Consider the following 18,720-nt stretch of genomic DNA (forward strand, 5'->3'; position numbering starts at 1 on the left):
CAGGGATCAGGGATCTGGGGTGTCCACTTGGGGTCTCGAGTCCGAGCACTCCGTAGAGCCCCCAACCTGCTCTTCCCCTAGCAAGCACACATCCCCAACTCCATCATGACCATCCTGGAGGCCAGTGGCAAGCAGGAGCCAGAGGCCAAGGAAGTGCCCGCGGGGCCCCTGGAAGAGGTGAGGGCCCACAGCCCCCCGCTCCCCAAGCCATCAAGGCCCACCCTGTTCTCCTCACCCCAGACACCCGTCTGGGAGAGGCTCCTGCCGAAAGGGATGGGAGGTGGGGGAACAGTTGCCCCGTACTTACTCCTTGTGCCCACCCTGCCGTCTGCCTCAGGGTGCCTTCTGGCCCTTTGCCACCATCCCCTGACAGTCTGTGACCTGCCGCCCCCCTCCCCTGAGCTTCTCTTTGCCCTTCCCGACCCCCAGGATGACCTGGAGCCCCTGGCCCTGGCCCCAGCCCCAGCCCCCCGGCCCCCTCAGGACCTCATCGGCCTTCGGCTGGCCCAGGAGAAAGCCTTAAAGCGGCAGCTGGAGGAGGAACAGAAGCTGAAGCCGGGAGGAGTGGGAGCCCCCTCGTCCTCCTCCTCGTCCTCCTCTTCCTCCACCCGGCCAGGCCCTCCCCAGCCCGAGGAAACCATAGATTTCCGGGAGGAGGGGCCTGAGTGTGAGACCCCCGCCATCTTCATCAGCATGGATGACGACTCGGGGCTGACCGAGGCCGCACTCCTGGACTCTAGTCTCGAGGGGCCCCTACCGAAGGTAGGGATGACAACTTCAAAGCAGCAAGGGAAGAAAACAATCAGGGCCCCGGGGTGAAGGGTGTGTGCCAAGTGCCCAAGGTTGGGGTGGGGAGGGGAGGGTACAGCCCGAAGGAAGGCTCGTAGGTAGGATCACACTGTCCTTGACCCACTCCCCCTTCTGTCACCAGGAGGCAACAGGCGGGTTGACCTCAAAGGAGGAGCGCAGCCCCCAGACCCTCACCCCTGCCGGAGACGATACCGTGAAGACCCCCAGCCCCGCCGCCGAGGAATCCGGGGAACCCGAGACCAAGGGGAACAGCTGACGGGGCTCGGTGGGGAAGGGGAGTGGGGCAGAGAGCTCGGGGAGGGCAGGGCGGGGCCTAGCCGGCGGGGCTTTGCCTTTACAATTAAAAAGATCGCGGGTCTGGGGCGTGGATGCAGTCTCTGGTCTCTACCTGCGTGTCAGCTGTGGGACTGCGCGGTACCTAGTGAACGCGCCCAGCCGCTGGCTGGAGGACAGGCAGCTCCTCGCTCGTGGGGCTGCGCCTGCGCGGAAACCGGCTCCTAGGCCCCCCGGCGTCCCCGCGCGCCCTCCCCTGGTAACGGCCCGCCCCCTCCCTCCTTAGAAACCGGGGCGGCTGGCACAGAGGCTAGCCGGCCTGTGGCGGCAGGCGGGCGACCGGTCTAGCCTGCCTGTCTGCAAGCCTTCCTCCTGGAAGTCGGCGATCCCTTTTGAACTATGGGGGACCCACCGCCCGACCCTGAGCCCCCTTCCCAGCCGCCTTCAAGTCGGAGGAGTTCCCAGGTTTCCCAGCGGCGCGGTCTGGAACTCTCTCGGCCCCAGCCCGCCTTCCCCGAGGAGGCGGAGCAGATACCACTTGATACCTCCATCCTGCAGAGCAATCGGGGGATTCTGGCCAGCCAGGCCAACCTCCAGGGCTGGTCGCTAGGGGCCAGCCCGACCCAGCAGGAGAACTTGCCGATGTTCCAAGCTGAGGAGGCCCAGCTGGGTGGGGTGGAGTACCCGTCCCCGAATATGGGCTTTCCCTCCGAGCTACAGCCCCAGCTTTATCTGGAAGAAGGTGGGATCCAGGCCACCCAAAACGCCGGCCTAATGCTGCAGCAACTACAGCGGGGCCAAAGCAACCTCTTCCAGCAACTGGAGTCTGCCTACCTGGAGACCCAGCCGGACTTATTGGGCCAGTTCAACATGTACCAGAGAGATGACCTGCAGTTCAGCCAGCATGGGCCCTACTTGAGGGATGAGCCCACCCTCCAGTTCTCACCGTCCGAGCCGGGCTTCACGCCCTTCACTCTGGAGGTGCCCGAGCCGGAGCCTCTGGAGCTGGCCGTGCAGAACGCCAAGGCCTACCTGCTGCAGACCAGCGTCAGTTGCAGCCTCAGCCTGTGAGAAGGGGCTCCTAAGTGGGGGGGAGAGGGGGTGGGATCCTAGCCGGGAGAGGACCCAGCCAAGGCTCTGTGTCAGGCTCCCAGGTCCCTTCAGTCAGACCGGGGATCACCCCTCATGGGTAACCAGGGACTGTTCCAGGGGCATCTAACTCAGGCTAGGAGTCAGGGGATGGAAACGCTAACAACAGCTAGCATTTACTTACCAGGTTGCCACCATTCATACATTAACATCTAGTTCTCACAGCTGAGATTAGCACATCTACTGTCCCCGTTTTACAGAGGACGAAGCCAAGACAGAAAGATTCAGTCCCATATCCAAAGCGATAACAGCTAGGAGGTGGCGGAGTACGTGTGATTTGACTCCTGAGGCCCTGTTAGCCACTAACTTGCCAAAGCCTCTTAGCTGTAGTTAGAATACAGTTCTCAGTCCCCATTACGTCATCATGGAACTTACATTTTGGTGGGAGAATGGGCAATAAATATAATAAATGATAGGTAATGATGGGAGCTAAGGTGGAAAATAAGGCACGGCGAGGGGAGTTAGGGAGTGCATGTGAAATAGCATGAGGTCTGGGGAGGCCTCTGAGGAGGTGACATTTGATCAGGGACCTGAAGGAGAAGAGGGAGAGCACCTTGCAGGTGACAGAGGAAGCACATTTAAAGGCTTCAAGGCTGGGGCGCCTGGGTGGCGCAGTCGGTTAAGCGTCCGACTTCAGCCAGGTCACGATCTCGCGGTCCGTGAGTTCGAGCCCCGCGTCAGGCTCTGGGCTGATGGCTCGGAGCCTGGAGACTGTTTCTGATTCTGTGTCTCCCTCTCTCTCTGCCCCTCCCCCGTTCATGCTCTGTCTCTCTCTGTCCCAAAAATAAATAAAAACGTTGAAAAAAAAATTAAAAAAAAATAAAAAAAATAAATAAATAAAGGCTTCAAGGCTTGCTGTGTTTGAGGAACAGCAAGGAGGCTGGTACAACTGGAACCAAGGGAGAAAGAGGGAGAGCAGGAAAGGGCCAGGTTGGAGAAGCAACAGTTCTTGCTAAAGCACAAAACTGACCCCATCTCTCCCAGGCACAGGGCTTGCCATGGCTCAGGAGTAAGTGCTTCCTCCTCACAAGAGCCATTCAGCCCCTGCCGCTCTCCAAACTTCATCTCTAGTCAGCTCCTGGCCTCAGATCCTAGAGTCTAGCCAGAATTAACCTCTAGCTTTTCCCAACAGTTCCCACCCTTGGAATCTTTAAGGTCCTTTATTCAAAAGCCATGGTCAAAGTCTGACCTCTCCTTACCCTTCCCAATTCAGTGATGGCTCTCCAGCACACCCAAGACAACTGCCGAAGGGTTTCCACCCTGCAGACAGTTAGACATACATGTTTTCTTGGAGAGAGAGACAGAGAGAAAGCACGCTCAAACATGACAGCATGCGAGAGGGGTTGAGAGGGAGAATTCCAAGCAGGCTCCGCACCTAGCCTGGAGCCTGATGCGGGGCTCGATCCTTTAACACTGGGATCATGACCTGAGCTGAAATCGAGAGTCAGACATTCAGCCAACTGAGCCACCCGGGCGCATCACAGACACACATGCTTTGAAATCAGACCAACCTGGTTTCAAATCGTGACTGTGCTACCACTGTGTGATCTCATGGCCTCAACTTTTCGGAGCCTCAGTTTCCTCACCTGGAGAGTAGGGATTGTAATTGTTCCTCAGATGTACAATTGTGGTGAGAATCCAACACTGCTCTCAAGTGCTCAGCATCGTCCCTGGCTCAGGTAGAAGGAAGCCAATACAATACTGTTATCACAGTATTGTCTCACTGTGTATCAGGCGGTGTCACTGCCTCCTCTCCTCCCCTGATCCCTCCCTCTCCTTCCACTCCAGCCAACATGCCAGGCACACCCTCCACTCAAGGCCTCTGCACATCACCCCCAATCATACCACCTGCAAACCATGGCAGTTTTCCTTCTTCCTTTCCGATCCTTTTTGCCTTTCCTTTTTCATGTCATATTGCATTAGCCACGACCTCCAGTGTAGTCGTGAAAGCAGGCATCCTCGTCCCCAATCTCATAAGGAAAAAATGTTCAGTCTTTCACCATTATGTGCCATAGGTTCCCCTTTATGCGATTGTAAAAAATTACCTTCTGGGGCGCCTGGGTGGTTCAGTCAGTCTGACTCTTGATTTCAGCTCAGGTCATGATTTCACGGTTCGTGAGATCAAGTCCCTCATTAGGCTCTGTGCGGACAGCCAGAGCCTGCTTAATATTCTATCTGTCCCTCCCCCACTCTCACTCACATGTGTGCGCGCGCGCTCTCTGTAAATAAATAAACGTTTTTTTTTTAATTACCTTCTAGGGGCATCTGGGTGGCTCAGTTGGTTAAGCACCTGACTTCAGCTCAAGTCACGACCTCATGGTTCGTGAGTTCAAGCCCTGGGTCGGGCTCTGTGCTGACAGCTCAGAGCCTGGAGCCTGCTTCACATTCTGTGTTTTCCTCTCTTTCTCCCCCTCCCCTGCTCACTCTCTGTCTCTCTCTCAAAACATAAATAAACATGAAAAAAATTAAAAATAAAATAAAATTACCTTCTGTTCCTAGTTTGGTAGGGTTTTTAAAAATCATAAACGGGTGTTGAATGTTATCAAACAACTTCTCTGCACCTACTGAAGTTATCTTACATATATTTTGAACATATTAATATGATGAGTTAATTTTTTTTCTGTTTTTCTAATATCTTCCCAGGCTTGCATTCCTGTTATTAGCCCAGTTTAATCATGATGCATCATTTGTTGAGAGCATCTTTTTGCTGGATGTCATTTGCTAATATTTTGCTTAGGGTTTCAGCATCTATATTTCTAAGCAAGATTGGCATGGAATTTTCCTTTCTCCTAGTTTCCTTCAGTTTTTTTTTTTAATCTTTTTTTTTGAAAGTTTATTTATTTTGAGAGAGAGACAGAGAGACAGTGCACATGAGTGGAGGGAGAGACAGAGAGAGAGAGGGAGAGGGAGAGAGAGAGAGAGAGAGAGAGAGAGAGAGAGAGAATCCCAAGCAGGCTCTGCACCCTAAGTGGGGCTCCATCTGATGAGCCCACGAGATTGTGACCTGAGCCAAAATCGAGAATCAGACACTTAACTGACTGAGCCACCCAGGCACCCTTTCCTTGAGTTTTGTTGTCAAGATCATGTAAGACTCACGAGATGTCTCAGGGCCTATGCACCTGCTGTTCCCTCTGACTGAAATACTTCTCCACCCCCCCACCCCCACCCCCAGTATCTGTATGGTTTGCCTCCTCACGTCTTTCAGATCTCAGCTTAAATGTCACCTTGGTGTGACCTTCCCTGGCCTTCCTATTTAAACTTACAAGCCATCTCCTATCCCTGGCATTCCCAGCCCCCCTCCAGCCAACCCCTCTTTGTCTCCATAGAAATTACCACCTCCCGACACACTGTATGTTTTGCACATTTGGTTCATTTCTGTCTCCATCATCAGAATGTCAGCCCCACCAGGGCAGGGACCTTTTCTGTACTGTGTCCCCAGCGCCAGGCACGGGGGCCAGGTACGCTGAGCTCACTGAGCTGAGCGAGTGATGTCTCCCACCTCCCACTCCCTCCCACGGGAGGCAGGTATGAGCACCTAGTGAACCTGCTGACCAAGATCCTGAACCAGCGGCCCGAGGACCCTTTGTCCATCCTGGAGTCGCTGAACCGCACCACGCAATGGGAGTGGTTCCACCCCAAGCTGGACACCCTGCGGGACGACCCAGAGATGCAGCCCACCTACGAGATGGCGGACAGACAGAAGGCGCTGTTCCTGCGGAGCGGAGGAGGCGAGGGCCAACAGGAAATGGAAGAGGAGGTGGTGAGAGAGGCGATGGGGAGGGGCGCGTGGCAGGAGGGGCAGTGACCTAGGCTTAGGCACAGCCGGTGCTAAGGTCCAGGGGCGAGGGGATGCACAGTAGGACCCAGAAACCGCAAACAATTTCAGGTCAGTGTGCGAGGTGCGCCACGGGGGGGTGGGGGTGGGGGTGTGGGGGGGTGGGAGGACCAGGTCACAGAGGACTTTGAATGCCAGACCAAGGAGATTGGGCTTACTCCTGAGGCCGCTGGAGCACCACGGAAGGGTTTGAAGCAGAGGAAAGGCTAGTGGGCTTTGCTTTTTAGAAGACAGACTCCAGGGGCCCCTGGGTGGCTCAGTCGGTTTAAGCTGCAGACTCTTGATTTCGACTCAGGTCACGATCTCACAATTGTGAGATCGAGCCCCTCATCAGGCTCTGCGCTGGGTGTGGAACCTACTTAAAATTCTCTCCCTCAGCTCCTCCCCCACTCGCTCTCTCTCTCCCTCTCTGTCTCTCTCAAAAACAACAACAACAACAACAAAAAGCTGACTCCAGCAGCTAAGTGGGGGTGGAGGCTGGTCTCCCTCTTGCCGTCCTTTACTCCTCCCTCCCCCAAATAATTCTGATTTGCAGGTGTTTTCTGTGAAACTCATTGCCTCCTGGAGTCTCTCAACACTGAAGTGCCCCTTATCCCCAGACTCAGTTTCCCCTTTTGTAAGTCGACCCCTTGCTAAGAGCTCTTCAACTCCTGGCCCAGTAACATTTCACTAGCCTCAGAATATTTAATTCCACAATTCTGTTTCCAGGCTTGGACAACGGCATAAAATTCAGGTGAAGGACTCTTCCACTCGTTCAAGAAACATTTGCTGGGGACTCTATTTATCATGATTCCGACGCCTCCTAGGCCCCCGCTAAGAGCCTTGAGAGCCTTGTCTCGGCTCATCCCCCGAAACAACCCTGCAAAGCAAGCGCTACTTAATTTCTATTTGTAGAGGAAAGACTTCAGCTCGGAGGGCGGGAAGCTAGGACGTACCAGAGACAGAACTAGGAAGGCAGGACCGTGACCTCCAAGCCCGTGCTATACAGAACCTTTGCCCCATCTGCGGATGCGATTGCTCTGTGCTCACGTCCATGCTTCTGAGAGTCTGGGATTCTGGCGACGGTGGGGTGGGATGGTGAGAGACCACGGGAGCGACAATCTTACAAAGGAATGAGCCCTTGGGTGAGCAAAGCGCAGGTGGAAATACCAAGCCTCGCGCCAAGTTTTACCTGGGAATATGGTTTTAAATTTCAGATGCAGTTTCTCCTCGGGAGGTCCCACCCACTTGGAAATACACCCTTCCTTTCCACCTCCAGGTCTTACCCACATCTAACGCAAGGCCCCGAAGGCTCCGCCTCCTTAGAACGCTTGGCTCCTAGAGGCTCCGCCCCCTTGGAGCACCACGGCGCTTGAGGCTCCGCCCCGTTGAAATGCCAACCCCCGGAGACTCCGCCCCCTGACGGGCTTGTCCCTGAAGGCCCCACCCACTTAGAATTTGGAGCTGGAATTCTTTCTGGGAGGTCCGCAAACTCGTGGCAAAATTGTGGACGTTTGTGGCCTGTGCATGTTTCTAGGAAGAGACTCAAAGAAATCAGTGATTCATCATTTTTTATATATTTCTCTGACAAGAGGTAGGGCTCTCATTTCCTTTTTTCTATTTCTCCCAAGTCGCTAGCCACGATCCCCAACAGCCATGGTGGAATAATGCATTCTTTCCCCCCATCCTCTGAAACGCCATCTCTGATTTATTTACACCTCTACGGACTCGACCTGTTTGTGGATTCCCTATCCTTCTCCTTCCCCCTCTTGTAGATGGCTTTCTGCCCCGGAACTCACTGCGCCTCTGTTTCATAAAGCTCCTGACTACTCTCCAAGTTATAATTTCAGACTAACTTCAGTATTATTGCATCACATTCCAAAAGCTGACACTTTACTTATTTGACAACATAGACCATGTGAGGGCAGGAAACAGACGATGTTGCAGAAGTGGAGACAAGTGATGTAAACAAGACAGAAGTTTCTCCTCACACCCAATGGTCAGGTGCAAGCTATCTGGAGATGGCAGGAGGATGCCACATGTACGTTCTCTCCCCCCAGACACGCATTACTGGCAATAGCAGAGGATGGGGAGAGAAGCAGAGTCTGACCTGACCTTGGGGGGCAGTTTCCCACTCTTGCTGAAATTAACAGTGAGCGGGGTGGAGTGATATCACTTAAACATGGTTGGTGAGGCCACTCCATTGCCATGTGGATGGAGGGTGGGGATTCCCAGAAAGAGGGTGATGGCCATTGGCTCATGGGCCAGGCACACACTTTTTGTTAAAATAAAAATTTTAAGATGTTTTATTTATTTTTCAGAGAGAGAGAGAGAGAGAGCAGGGGAGGGGCAGAGAGGGAGGGGGGGCAGAGGATCCGAAGCAGGCTCTGCGCTGACAGCACAGAGCCTGATCTGGGGCTTGAACTCCCGAATCTGAATCCGAGATCACCGAGCCACCCGGGCACCGCTCTACCCTCCTTCCTTTGTCTTCCTCCCCGTCAGCGAGGTGTCTTGGAATTAAGCTTGACTCCGCTCCCCCTGAGTGGCTGGTGTCACCACCATTCAGGAAAACCAGCTTTTGCATTGCGTTTATGACGGGAAGAAAGCGCCAGAACCACTTTCAAAAGAACGATTCTCCTACTATTGAGCATTAGGGTGTGCTACATCTCGAGCTGAGGTAAAAACAAACAAACAAACACACAAAACCCCAGAATCCGAAGCAGGCGCCAGGCTCCGAGCTATCAGCACAGAGCCTGACGCGGGGCTCGAACCCACAGACTGTGAGATCATGACCTGAGCCGAAGTCGGACGCTCAACTGACTGAGCCACCCAAGCGCCCCCTTATGAAGTATTCTTATGAAGGGTGATGTATCCCTCACCCAGACCCTTCAGAATGTGACCTTATTTGGAAGGAGGGTCATTGCCGATGTAATGAGTTATAATGAGGTCCTTCTGGAATAGGGTGAAGCCCTCGTCCATTATGCCTAGTGTCCTTACAAAAGGTGAAGTTTGGACACAAAGTCTCAGTCATCCAGCATGTGGCTCCCACACTTGCCTGTTTCACTTGCCGCCACACGCACAGAGTGGACCCGTATTAGTCTGTTATGGCTGCTGTAACAAACTTAGTGGCTTAAGACCACATAATGTTTTACCTTATAGCTCTGGAGGTCAGAAGTCCGCTTCGGATTGGGCTTCACCAGGCTGAGGTCAGGGTTGGCAGGGTTGCCCTACTGATGGAGACTCTTGAAGAGAAACCATTTCCTAGCCTTTTCCAGCTTCCAGAAGCAGCACACTTTCCTTCCTCCTGGGCCCTCCTCCGGAACCTTCCAGTCTCTGACTCTGATTTCTGCTTTCATCACATCTTCTCTGACCCTCCTGCCTTCCCCACTTTCACTTAGCAAGACCCTTGTGTTGACTTGGGGCCCACCCGGACCATCCAGGATGATTTCCCTGTCTCAGGATCCTTCATTTAATCACACATGTAAGTCACTTTTGCCGTGTCAGGTAGTCACAGGCCCAGGAATCGGGACATGGACATCTTGTGGGGGGATCATTACTCTACCTTCTATACCTCCTCTCTCTCCCTTCTGCTTTCAAATTCTGGCAAGAGAGCATGTGGTCTCCCCGATTTGGGCAATGTGTTTCCCTGGGCCAGTCATGTTGGCCAAGGGTGGGTCATGCCAATCTCCTGAGGAAGGACCTCATGTGTTTTGGTCTCTGCTATATCTCAATGCCTGCCTAGCCTGGGACTGGCACCCACTGGGTCCTTAATAAAGATTTCTGGACTGACTGAAAAGTATTGGGGTCAGCCTGTGGCCATGTGGCTATGGGAGTGGCTGCCTCAGTCCAAACCTCACTGTATTCTAATCTCAGCCCTCAATTTGCTTGTTCTCACTCCCTTTCTGCCCCCACTTCCCCGTCTCTCTGCCTCTCCCCCTCTGTCTCCCTGAACCAAGTAGATGGTGAAGGAGGAGGCGGTGGGGGCAACGGTTATCACCACCATCCTCCAGCATCATTGATTCCTGGGCTCAAGACCTGCATCTTCCCTTAATTTGTTATATGATTTGGGGTATCTGTTAGGGGTGCATTTGGCTGCAAGTAACGGAAAACATGACTAGAAGTGGCCCCTTTGCCCCATACGACAAGAAGGGAGGTAAGGTGGCTCAGTGATGCCACCAGGCACCCGGCAGTTTCCACCTTTCAACTCTACCATCATTAAGGTATGGGTACACACCATCCCATGCATTGCCTCATGGTCCCAAAATCGCTGCTGTGCCTCCAGATCTCACATCCCATTGCAGGCAGAAAGAAGGGGGAAGGATGAAGGAGCAAAGGATTTTCTCCTGGTGGTTTTCCTTTTCCTTTCTTTCTCCCCCCACACCCCCCCCCTTTTCTTTTCCTTAAGGGACCTCCTCCCCAAGGACTTGCCCCTACATCCCCCTGGCCTGCAGCGGTCGCATGAGCAGCTGGGTTACAGAGCAGTTTAGCCCTCCGGATTTCACAAGTCAGGCTAGGGAGCAGGGCTTCAGCCTTCTTTCCTCTGCCCTCCGCCCGCCCCTCTGCAGGCTGAGACGGCGGTGCCCAACGTCATGGAGACGGCCTTCTACTTGGAACAGGCTGGCGTGGGCCTGAGCTCGGACGAGAGTTTCCGCATCTTCACGGCCCTGAAGCAGCTGGTGGATCAGCAGCCCATCCATACCTGCCGCTTCTGGGGCAAGATCCTGGGGCTCAGCCGCAGCTACCTGGTGGCCGAGGTGTCCTTCCGGGAGGGCGAGGAGGAGGAAGGGGAGGAGGCGGAGGAGGAGATGATGGAGGGCGGCGCGGGCGTGGACGCGCCCGACGAGGAGGAGGGCGAGGAGGACGAGGAGAAGGACACGGACATTATCCCCAAGCCCACGTGGAAGCCACCGCCCGTCATCCCCAGGGAGGAGAGCCGCTCGGGCACCAACAAGTACCTGTATTTCGTGTGCAACGAGCCGGGCCGCCCGTGGACGCGGCTGCCGCACGTCACGCCCGTGCAGATCGTGCAGGCCCGCAAGATCAAGAAATTCTTCACCGGCTTCCTGGACGCGCCAGTCGTCAGCTACCCGCCCTTCCCGGGCAACGAGGCCAGCTACCTGCGGGCCCAGATCGCCCGCATCTCGGCCGCCACGCACATCAGCCCGCTCGGCTTCTACCAGTTTGGGGAGGAGGAGGGCGATGAAGAGGAGGAGGGCGGCGCGGGGCGCGACTCCTACGAGGAGAACCCCGACTTCGAGGGCATCCCGGTGCTCGAGCTGGTGGACTCCATGGCCAACTGGGTGCATCACGCCCAGCACATCCTGCCGCAGGTGAGGACAGGGGACTCACCGGGGTGGGGGGTGGGGGGTGGGGGGGGCGGGGAGGGGGAGCTCCAGGCAATGCTCTCAAGCGCTGGCTCTCTGCCTGACGTGCTGCATAATATTCACCGTCCGGCAGATATGGGTTGACGATGCCCTGCAAGACACTGTTGGGGCCGGATGCATCCTGGAGTTCCGAGCTTTTCAGATTCCAGAAAGGTGACAGGGCACACATACCAGAATATTACGCAACAGCTCAGCTCAAGGAGGGGCTGGGGCACCAGCCGGTGCTCAAAGATTTCATGATTTCTTTTTTCTTTTTGTAAAAAGTTTTTTTTTTTTAACGTTTATTTATTTTTGAGACAGAGACAGAGCATGAGCAGGGGAAGGGCAGAGAGAGAGGGAGACACAGAATCCGAAGCAGGCTCCAGGCTCTGAGCGGTCAGTACAGAGCCCGACGCGGGGCTCGAACTCACGGACCGCGAGATCATGACCTGAGCCGAAGTCGGCCGCTCAACCGACTGAGCCACCCAGGCACCCCAAGGCCTGCCTTTTTTGACCGCCTGATGTGTTGGACTCTGTATTCGTGCATTCACTGGTTCAAGGAAGCCCCTGCTGTGTGCTAGGAGCTTTTATTCATTCAGTCCACAAACTTTTATTGACTCTGCCACGCCTTCTTGAATCCAAACAACTTCTTTTGGGAGTGTTGCACGGCACGACTGTCATCCCCACTGCCTCGCTGAGGCAGATGAGTCTGCTCTGTGCTGTGCACTTAGGTGCGTTCACTTAACAAACACATTTCAGCTCTTCAGGGCCTCGTGTAGCCCGTCAGCAATCCAACGAGAGAACCCCTATGCTACCCTCATTTCACTGATGAGCAGAAGATCATATGGGAGGCTGAATATCAGCTCCCTGGGGCAGAAATTGGGGGCGGGGGGGTCTCTCCTCTCAAGGATGTTTCCCCAGCACCTATCTGTATGTAGTAGGTGCTCATTAAATATCTGACAAATGAATGAATGAATGCCCAGATGGGGGGCCACACAGCCAACAGGTGGCAGGAGTCTCCATCTCACAACTATAGCTCTCTCTCCCCCCACCCGTGTGACTAGCCCTGCCCCCCCCCTGCCCATACTTGGGTCCCTGAGGACAGGGCCAGGCCCCGGTGTCCTTCCTGGCCCCTCACCACCTCCCAGGGTGCAGGCGGGTTACTATCCCCCCGGGGGATGTGGTCTGACCTCCCCCCCCCCCCACCACCTCCAGGGCCGCTGCACTTGGGTGAACCCTTTGCAGAAGACAGAGGAGGAAGAGGAGTTAGGGGAGGAGGAAGAGAAGGCAGACGAGGGGATGGAAGGCGTGGAGCAGGAGGTCGGGCCCCCGCTGCTGACGCCGCTCTCCGAAGACGCAGGTAACAGTCCTCTTGGCGTCACGCACGCCAGCCCACCGGCCCAGGTGGGGACTGGGGAGAAAGCGGGGTTGGGGGGGGCATCTCTCTCAGCCTCAGTTGCTCCCTCGTCTATAACACGGGCCTGGCGATCGTGCCTCCCTCCTGGGGTTGCAGGAACACGTCCATCTTGTGAGCCGTGTCTGGCATGCGGCAGTGTTCCGGGTGGTGGGATATGATCTTTCCAGTCCCGTGTGGGTTTGGGGCGAGAGACAGAGAGAATTAGACAGGCCTTCCCCAAGAAGGCAGGACCCGAGCTGGAATTTGGAAGACTGGATGGCGATTACCCGAGGTCAGGGTCTCAGGCACCCGGAGGAAGGAGGAAGGAGAGGCCGAGAGCCGGTGAACGGGCAGAGCCCGAATTTGAACCCGGATTTCCGGGACCACAGGGCCTGTGCCGTGCCCTCTGACCCTGGTCCAAAGCCATGGCTGACCTGGAAGGGCGATCACCGAGCACGGCAGCGCCTGCAAGGGAGGTGAGATAAGTATACCCACTTCTTGGATGCGGTCACTGAGGCTCAGACTGGCGAGGTGGCTCCCTGGGGCCACACGGTGAGAAAGTGATCTGGAGCCAACCACACTCCCTTCACGAAGCCCCTCCCTGTCTTCCTTCTTTGCGCCCTCCCCTCTTTCTCTCAGTCTCCCCTCCAGGGGGCTGGGCAGGGGTGTGGGGAGCTCTGACCTCCCCTGGTGCTCTCCACTCCCCTGCAGAAATCATGCACATGTCACCGTGGACCACCCGCCTGTCCTGCAGCCTTTGCCCACAGTACTCCGTGGCTGTCGTGCGCTCCAATCTTTGGCCAGGGGCCTATGCCTACGCCAGCGGCAAGTAGGTCTTCTCCTAGTCCCTTCCAGAAGAGGAAGCCCCTATAACCTCTTCCGAGCCAGGCTGAGGGTGGACGGGGGCAGAGAGTGGAAGGAACCCCTTTCAAGAAGCCCCCTGGGCTGACCCCCTCACTCAGCTCCAGGACTTCCAACCAGGGCCAAAATGAGAAATCCCGGACAAAAAGTGGGAGCCCCTCAGATAAGAGAACGGAGGATCAGAGAGGGTGAGGAACTGACCCAGGGTCACACAGCGTATGCGGGATTCAAACCTGGATCTCTGGCCTCCCGGCCCAGGCTTCTCAGCTCTATGAGTCACAGAGCCAGACGGGACTCAGGAGTCCACTTTGATGTGGCCCTGCCAGGGGCACCGTCTTCTTTCCGGGGGACCTAACTTCTTCCCTGGGCCCCCTGGCAGTTCTTCCAATTTGAAGGGTCTTGGGTCCATGGGGCAGAAGTCTTCCCTGCCAGGATCCCCCACAAGTTGCTCCCCAAAGATTTCTCACTGCTGCATATTCCCACCCACGCACACTCACTGAGACACTCACCACACACTCGCCGGGCACCGAGAGGCCCTCAGTCTCTCCCACTGGGCGCGACGGAGCCTTTCTGCTTTGCCGCTTAGGGAGCGCCCTCGGCAGCCCCGCGCTGGGCGCACTTACCAACTCCGTCCACCAGATGGCAGGATAAGTTTTCCTAGATTTTTCCCTTTCCAGCTCCGTGCCCAAGGTGCACTGTTCCATCCTGTGATGAGATTTCGTGTCATCTGGCTACTTTCACCACATTCTTGGCGATTTTTTCGCCTCCAGAAACAGGGAAGAGTCTCCTTGGCTTGCTTTCGCCAGCCCCTTCTTCTGACCGCACCCTAATTTGCCAGCAGCTTTCTTTTCTTTTTAAGGATTTTATTTATTTATCTTTTAAGTTAATTTATTTATCTTGAGAGAGACAGAGACAGCATGAGTCAGGGAAGGGCAGAGAGAGAGAGAGAGTGGGAGAGAGAGAATCCCAAGCAAGCTCCGCACTGCCAGCACAGAGCCCCATGCAGGCGTCGAACCCATGAACCCCCAAATCATGACCTGAGCCGAAACCAAGAGTCAGATGCTTAACTCACTGAGCCGCCAGGCTCCCCTTAAAGATTTTATTTTTAAGTAATCCCAACCCCCCCAACACAGGGGTCAAACGCACAACCCCGAGATCAAGAGTCACACGCTCCACTGACTGAGCCAGGCAGGCGCCCTGCCAACATCTTTCTGAAAGCAAAAGATAGATCCAAATTGGGAACTCAACTCACCCATCCATCCACCACTCGATCATGCATCCCTCCCACCATCCATTTGTTTTCTCTTTATAAAACCCTCTTGGGTGTCACTGTTTGCCAGATGTATGCTAGGTCCCAGGCCCTTATTGAAAAGGCGATATGGATCCTGCCTCTGAGAGCAGGCAGAGGAAACACAGAAACTAATAATATAGCGCCCCCCCCCCCCAGCCAAATAAATACCCTGTTACAAACTAAGTACCACTAGGGACAGTGCGGGGACCAATTAAAGCTCATACCTGTCGGGGCGCCTGGGTGGCTCAGTCGGTTAAGCGTCCGACTTCAGCTCAGGTCACGATCTCGTGGTCCGTGAGTTCGAGCCCCGCGTCAGGCTCTGGGCTGATGGCTCAGAGCCTGGAGCCTGTTTCCGATTCTGTGTCTCCCTCTCTCTCTGACCCTCCCCCATTCATGCTCTCTCTCTGTCTCAAAAATAAATAAACATTAAAAAAAAAAAACAAAAAACCTCATACCTGTCATCTTAAGGGGATCAAAGTGGGATTCCTGGGCAGAGCAACCTTGAGGTGAAATCTCTGGGGAAAGAGAGAAGTAAGGAGGGGGGGAGGGGGAAGCAGGTAGACCAGAGCTTCCCAGACTGTGAGTGTACACGACCCCAGGGATCTGATTCAAGTGAAGGTTCTGGTGACACACGAGTGGGGTTGGGGCCTGAAGGTCTATCTTTTTATTTTTTTTTAATGTTTCTATTTATTTTCGAGACAGAGAGAGAGAGCATGAGCAGGGGAGGGGCAGAAAGAGGGGGAAGACACAGAATCCAAAGCAGGCTCCAGGCTCTGAGCTGTCAGCACAGAGCCCGACATGGGGCTCGAACTCATGGAGTGTGAGATCATGACCTGACCTGAGCTAAAGCCAGACGCTTAACCAACTGAGCCACCCAGGCGCCCCTCTGAAGGTCTGTCTTTCTAGAGAAGCTCAACCTCCCTGGTGAGGCTTCCAAGGAAGCAGTGTTTTCGAAGGTTCTAGGAAGACCTGGAGGAAAGCAAAGGTCTCAAGAACGGCAAGGCTGTGAAAATAAGGGCAAAGCCAAACAGCCTGCGGGGCAAATTCTCCATCCCTCTCTCTCCCCCCCACCCCCTGCCCCTCACTGCCTCTCTCCCTATCTCCCAGTCCCCTCCTTTTCCTCCCATTTCCTCCTCTAGTTAAAATTCTGGGAACAGGTGGGCCGGCAGGCTTGGCCCCAACCCCTTCTGTTCTTGTTTATTATCAGTCTCCTCCTTCTAGAATGCAGGCACCACAGCAGGGATTTTTGTCTAATGTGTTCACTGCTGGGTCCCCACACCTAGACCAGCACTGTCCAACGTAAAGAAAATGCAGGCCACCTGCATTGCTCTACATTTTCTAGAGGAGCCCCCAGGTGGCTCAGCCAGTTAAGCGTCTTGACTCTTGATCTCAGCTCAGGTCTTGATCTCAGGGTCATGAGTTCAAGCTCCGCGTTGGGCTCCGTGCTGGATGTGCGGCCTACTTAAAATAAATAAGTAAGTAGTAAATAAATAAATAAATAAAATGTCCTAGAACTAGCCGTGTTCAAGAGTAAAAACAGGCAAGGTTCCTTTTAATAGTTTATTTTACCCTATTATATTTTAAATGTTGTCATCGCTATGTGAAATCGGTAATGTAAAACTTAACGAGCTATTTTACATTCTTTTTTTAAACTTTTCATACTCTGTCTTCAGAATCTGGTGTGAAGTTCACACTTACAGCACATTCCATCTGGATGCTACGTTCTCATCAGAAGTACTTGACCTTGGATTCAGATTTCACCACATTTACAGCTGAGAAAATAGATTCAGGGACCCAAGTTGCCCCAGGCACACTTCGACATTCTCCCGTTACCCAATAACAGAACTGAATATCGGTTTTATTGTTTACATCTGAATTCATTAAAATGAAGTAAAATCCACCCAGACGACAGCAGAACACACATTCTTTTCTTTTCTTTTTTAGCATTTATTTATTTTTGAGACACAGAGCACGAGTGGGGGAGGGGCAGAGGGAGAAGGAGACACAGAATCTGAAGCAGGCTCCAGGCTCTGAGCTGTCGGCACCCTGACGGGCTCGAACTCATGAACCATGAGGTCATGACCTGAGCCTGTCAAAACACACATTCTTTTCAAGTGCCCATGGAACTGTCTCTAGGATTAGACCATATGCTAGGCCAGGAAACAAGTGTCGATAAATTTAACCGGATTGATTGTACAAAATATGTTCTCTGGCCACACTGGAGCGAAATTAGAAATCAATAACAAAGGAATTTGGGGGACTTTCACGGATATGTAGAAATTAAACAACACACCCCGTAAGTGACCAGGGGGCCGAAGGAGAAAGCACGGGTGAACTTAGAACATCAAATACAATTAGAAACTCAGGCTTTTGGGGCGCCTGGGTGGCTCAGTCGGTTAAGCATCCAACTGCGGCTCAGATCATGATCTCGCAGTTCACAAGTTCGAGCCCCGAGGCAGGCTCTGTGCTGACAGCTCAGAGCCTGGAGCCTGCTTCGGATCTTCCGCCCCCCCCTCCCCCCCGCCCTCTCTGCCCCTCCCCGGCTCTCTCTCTCTCTCTCTCAAAAATAAATAAAACACTAAAAAAAAAAAAAAAAAAAAAAGGAAAGAAACTCAGGTTTTTGGTCCCACCAGCCACGTTTCAAGTGCTCAGCAGTGACATGCATTGTTGCAGGGTACAGCTCTAGACAGCCCGGCACTTAGGAGACAGATGCTCAGTAAACACTCAAGAGCACGTGAACGGAGAGACCTGGTAGGCACAGCACATTCCACCCCACCACCCACACCAGTGCAGCCAGGCCAAGCCCTCGCGGGGTCCCACCTTCAGTGGAAGTCCAGGCTGGGGCCTTGGAGGGAGGATCTCTCAGTATCTCCCTGCCTTTCCAGGAAGTTTGAGAACATCTACATTGGCTGGGGCCACAAGTACAGTCCCGAGAACTTCAACCCACCCCTGCCAGCCCCCGTTCAGCAGGAGTACCCCAACAGCCCCGAGATCTTGGAGATGAGTGACCCCACGGTGGAGGAAGAGCAGGCCCTCAAGGCAGCCCAGGAGCAGGCCCTGGCGGCCGCGGAGGAAGAGGAGGAAGATGAGGAGGAAGACGAGGAGGAGGATCTGGATGACTGAAGGGGGCCCCCCCAAGCCCCTTCCGCAAGCAGGTAGATAGTAGGTTTTCCCTTATACATAGTTAGTGATGGGGTGTTGTTTTCTCCCCCCACTGTCGGTTTGCTTTCTGCCCCTGGAGGGCAGGAGTAGAAGAGGGAGGTAGCTGCTCTAAAATAAAATTTCCCCATGGCACTATGGGCTAGTTTCTCATTTGTGTGTTGCATTTTCTCACTGCAGTTGTTGACATGGCCCCCAAGTCAGGGCTGTCGAGCTCTGCTGGGAACAGACATTCCTGCATAGGCCCTCCCATCTGTTTCATTCATTCATCTGGCCACCAAACAACTATTTTTTTCAATGTTTCTTTATTTATGTTGAGAGAGGGGGAAGGGCAGAGAGAGAGAAGCCCAAGCAGGCTCCACGATGTCAGCGCAGAGCCCAACGCAGGGCATGAACTCACGAACCGTGAGATCATGACCTGAGCCAAGATCAAGAGTCAGATGCTTAACTGACTGAGCCATCCAGGTGCCCCCAAACAACTATTGAAGTGCCTTCTGTCAGCTCAGCCCTGTGCTGGGGACACAGGGGGGGCCAAGCAGCTCCAGCTCTGCTTTCCCGGGGGCTCACTCTCTACAGGAGAGGCAGTCACATCTCTCGGCAGTGA

At 54.3% G+C, this 18,720-nt stretch overlaps 2 protein-coding genes across 3 annotated transcripts in view; both read left to right on the plus strand.

The window, feature by feature from the left end:
• Nucleotides 1-1,173, plus strand: part of SYMPK (symplekin scaffold protein) — a 35,128-nt gene extending 33,955 nt beyond the window's left edge. For both annotated transcript variants that reach the window (XM_047077811.1, XM_047077813.1), the window contains 3 exons: nucleotides 82-177; nucleotides 430-762; nucleotides 932-1,173. In XM_047077811.1, the coding sequence (XP_046933767.1) occupies nucleotides 82-177; nucleotides 430-762; nucleotides 932-1,066 (564 nt within the window). In that variant the 3' untranslated portion in view covers nucleotides 1,067-1,173. The remainder of the gene's footprint in view (nucleotides 1-81; nucleotides 178-429; nucleotides 763-931) is intronic.
• A 40-nt stretch (nucleotides 1,174-1,213) lies between these two features.
• RSPH6A (radial spoke head 6 homolog A) lies at nucleotides 1,214-18,080 on the plus strand. Its single transcript, XM_047079276.1, has 6 exons — nucleotides 1,214-2,150; nucleotides 5,758-5,992; nucleotides 10,612-11,376; nucleotides 12,625-12,769; nucleotides 13,517-13,634; nucleotides 17,843-18,080. The coding sequence occupies exons 1-6, from the start codon at nucleotides 1,483-1,485 to the stop codon at nucleotides 18,078-18,080; spliced, it is 2,169 nt and encodes a 722-aa protein (XP_046935232.1). The 5' UTR covers nucleotides 1,214-1,482.
• The last annotated feature ends 640 nt before the right edge of the window (nucleotides 18,081-18,720 follow it).

The sequence above is a fragment of the Lynx rufus genome, unplaced genomic scaffold (genome assembly GCF_022079265.1).
Source record: "Lynx rufus isolate CCGP_SWC_20201006 ecotype Redwood Valley unplaced genomic scaffold, mLynRuf1.p SCAF_16, whole genome shotgun sequence".
NCBI classification, from domain to species: Eukaryota; Metazoa; Chordata; class Mammalia; order Carnivora; family Felidae; genus Lynx; species Lynx rufus.

Bases quoted from the DNA above. Each gene is read 5' to 3' on its own strand.
- RSPH6A (XM_047079276.1), top strand. From the start codon at position 1,483: ATGGGGGACCCACCGCCCGACCCTGAGCCCCCTTCCCAGCCGCCTTCA. The intron at 12,770-13,516 runs GTAACAGTCCTC...ACTCCCCTGCAG, and splicing joins GCCGCTCTCCGAAGACGCAG to AAATCATGCACATGTCACCG. The intron at 13,635-17,842 runs GTAGGTCTTCTC...CTGCCTTTCCAG, and splicing joins TATGCCTACGCCAGCGGCAA to GAAGTTTGAGAACATCTACA.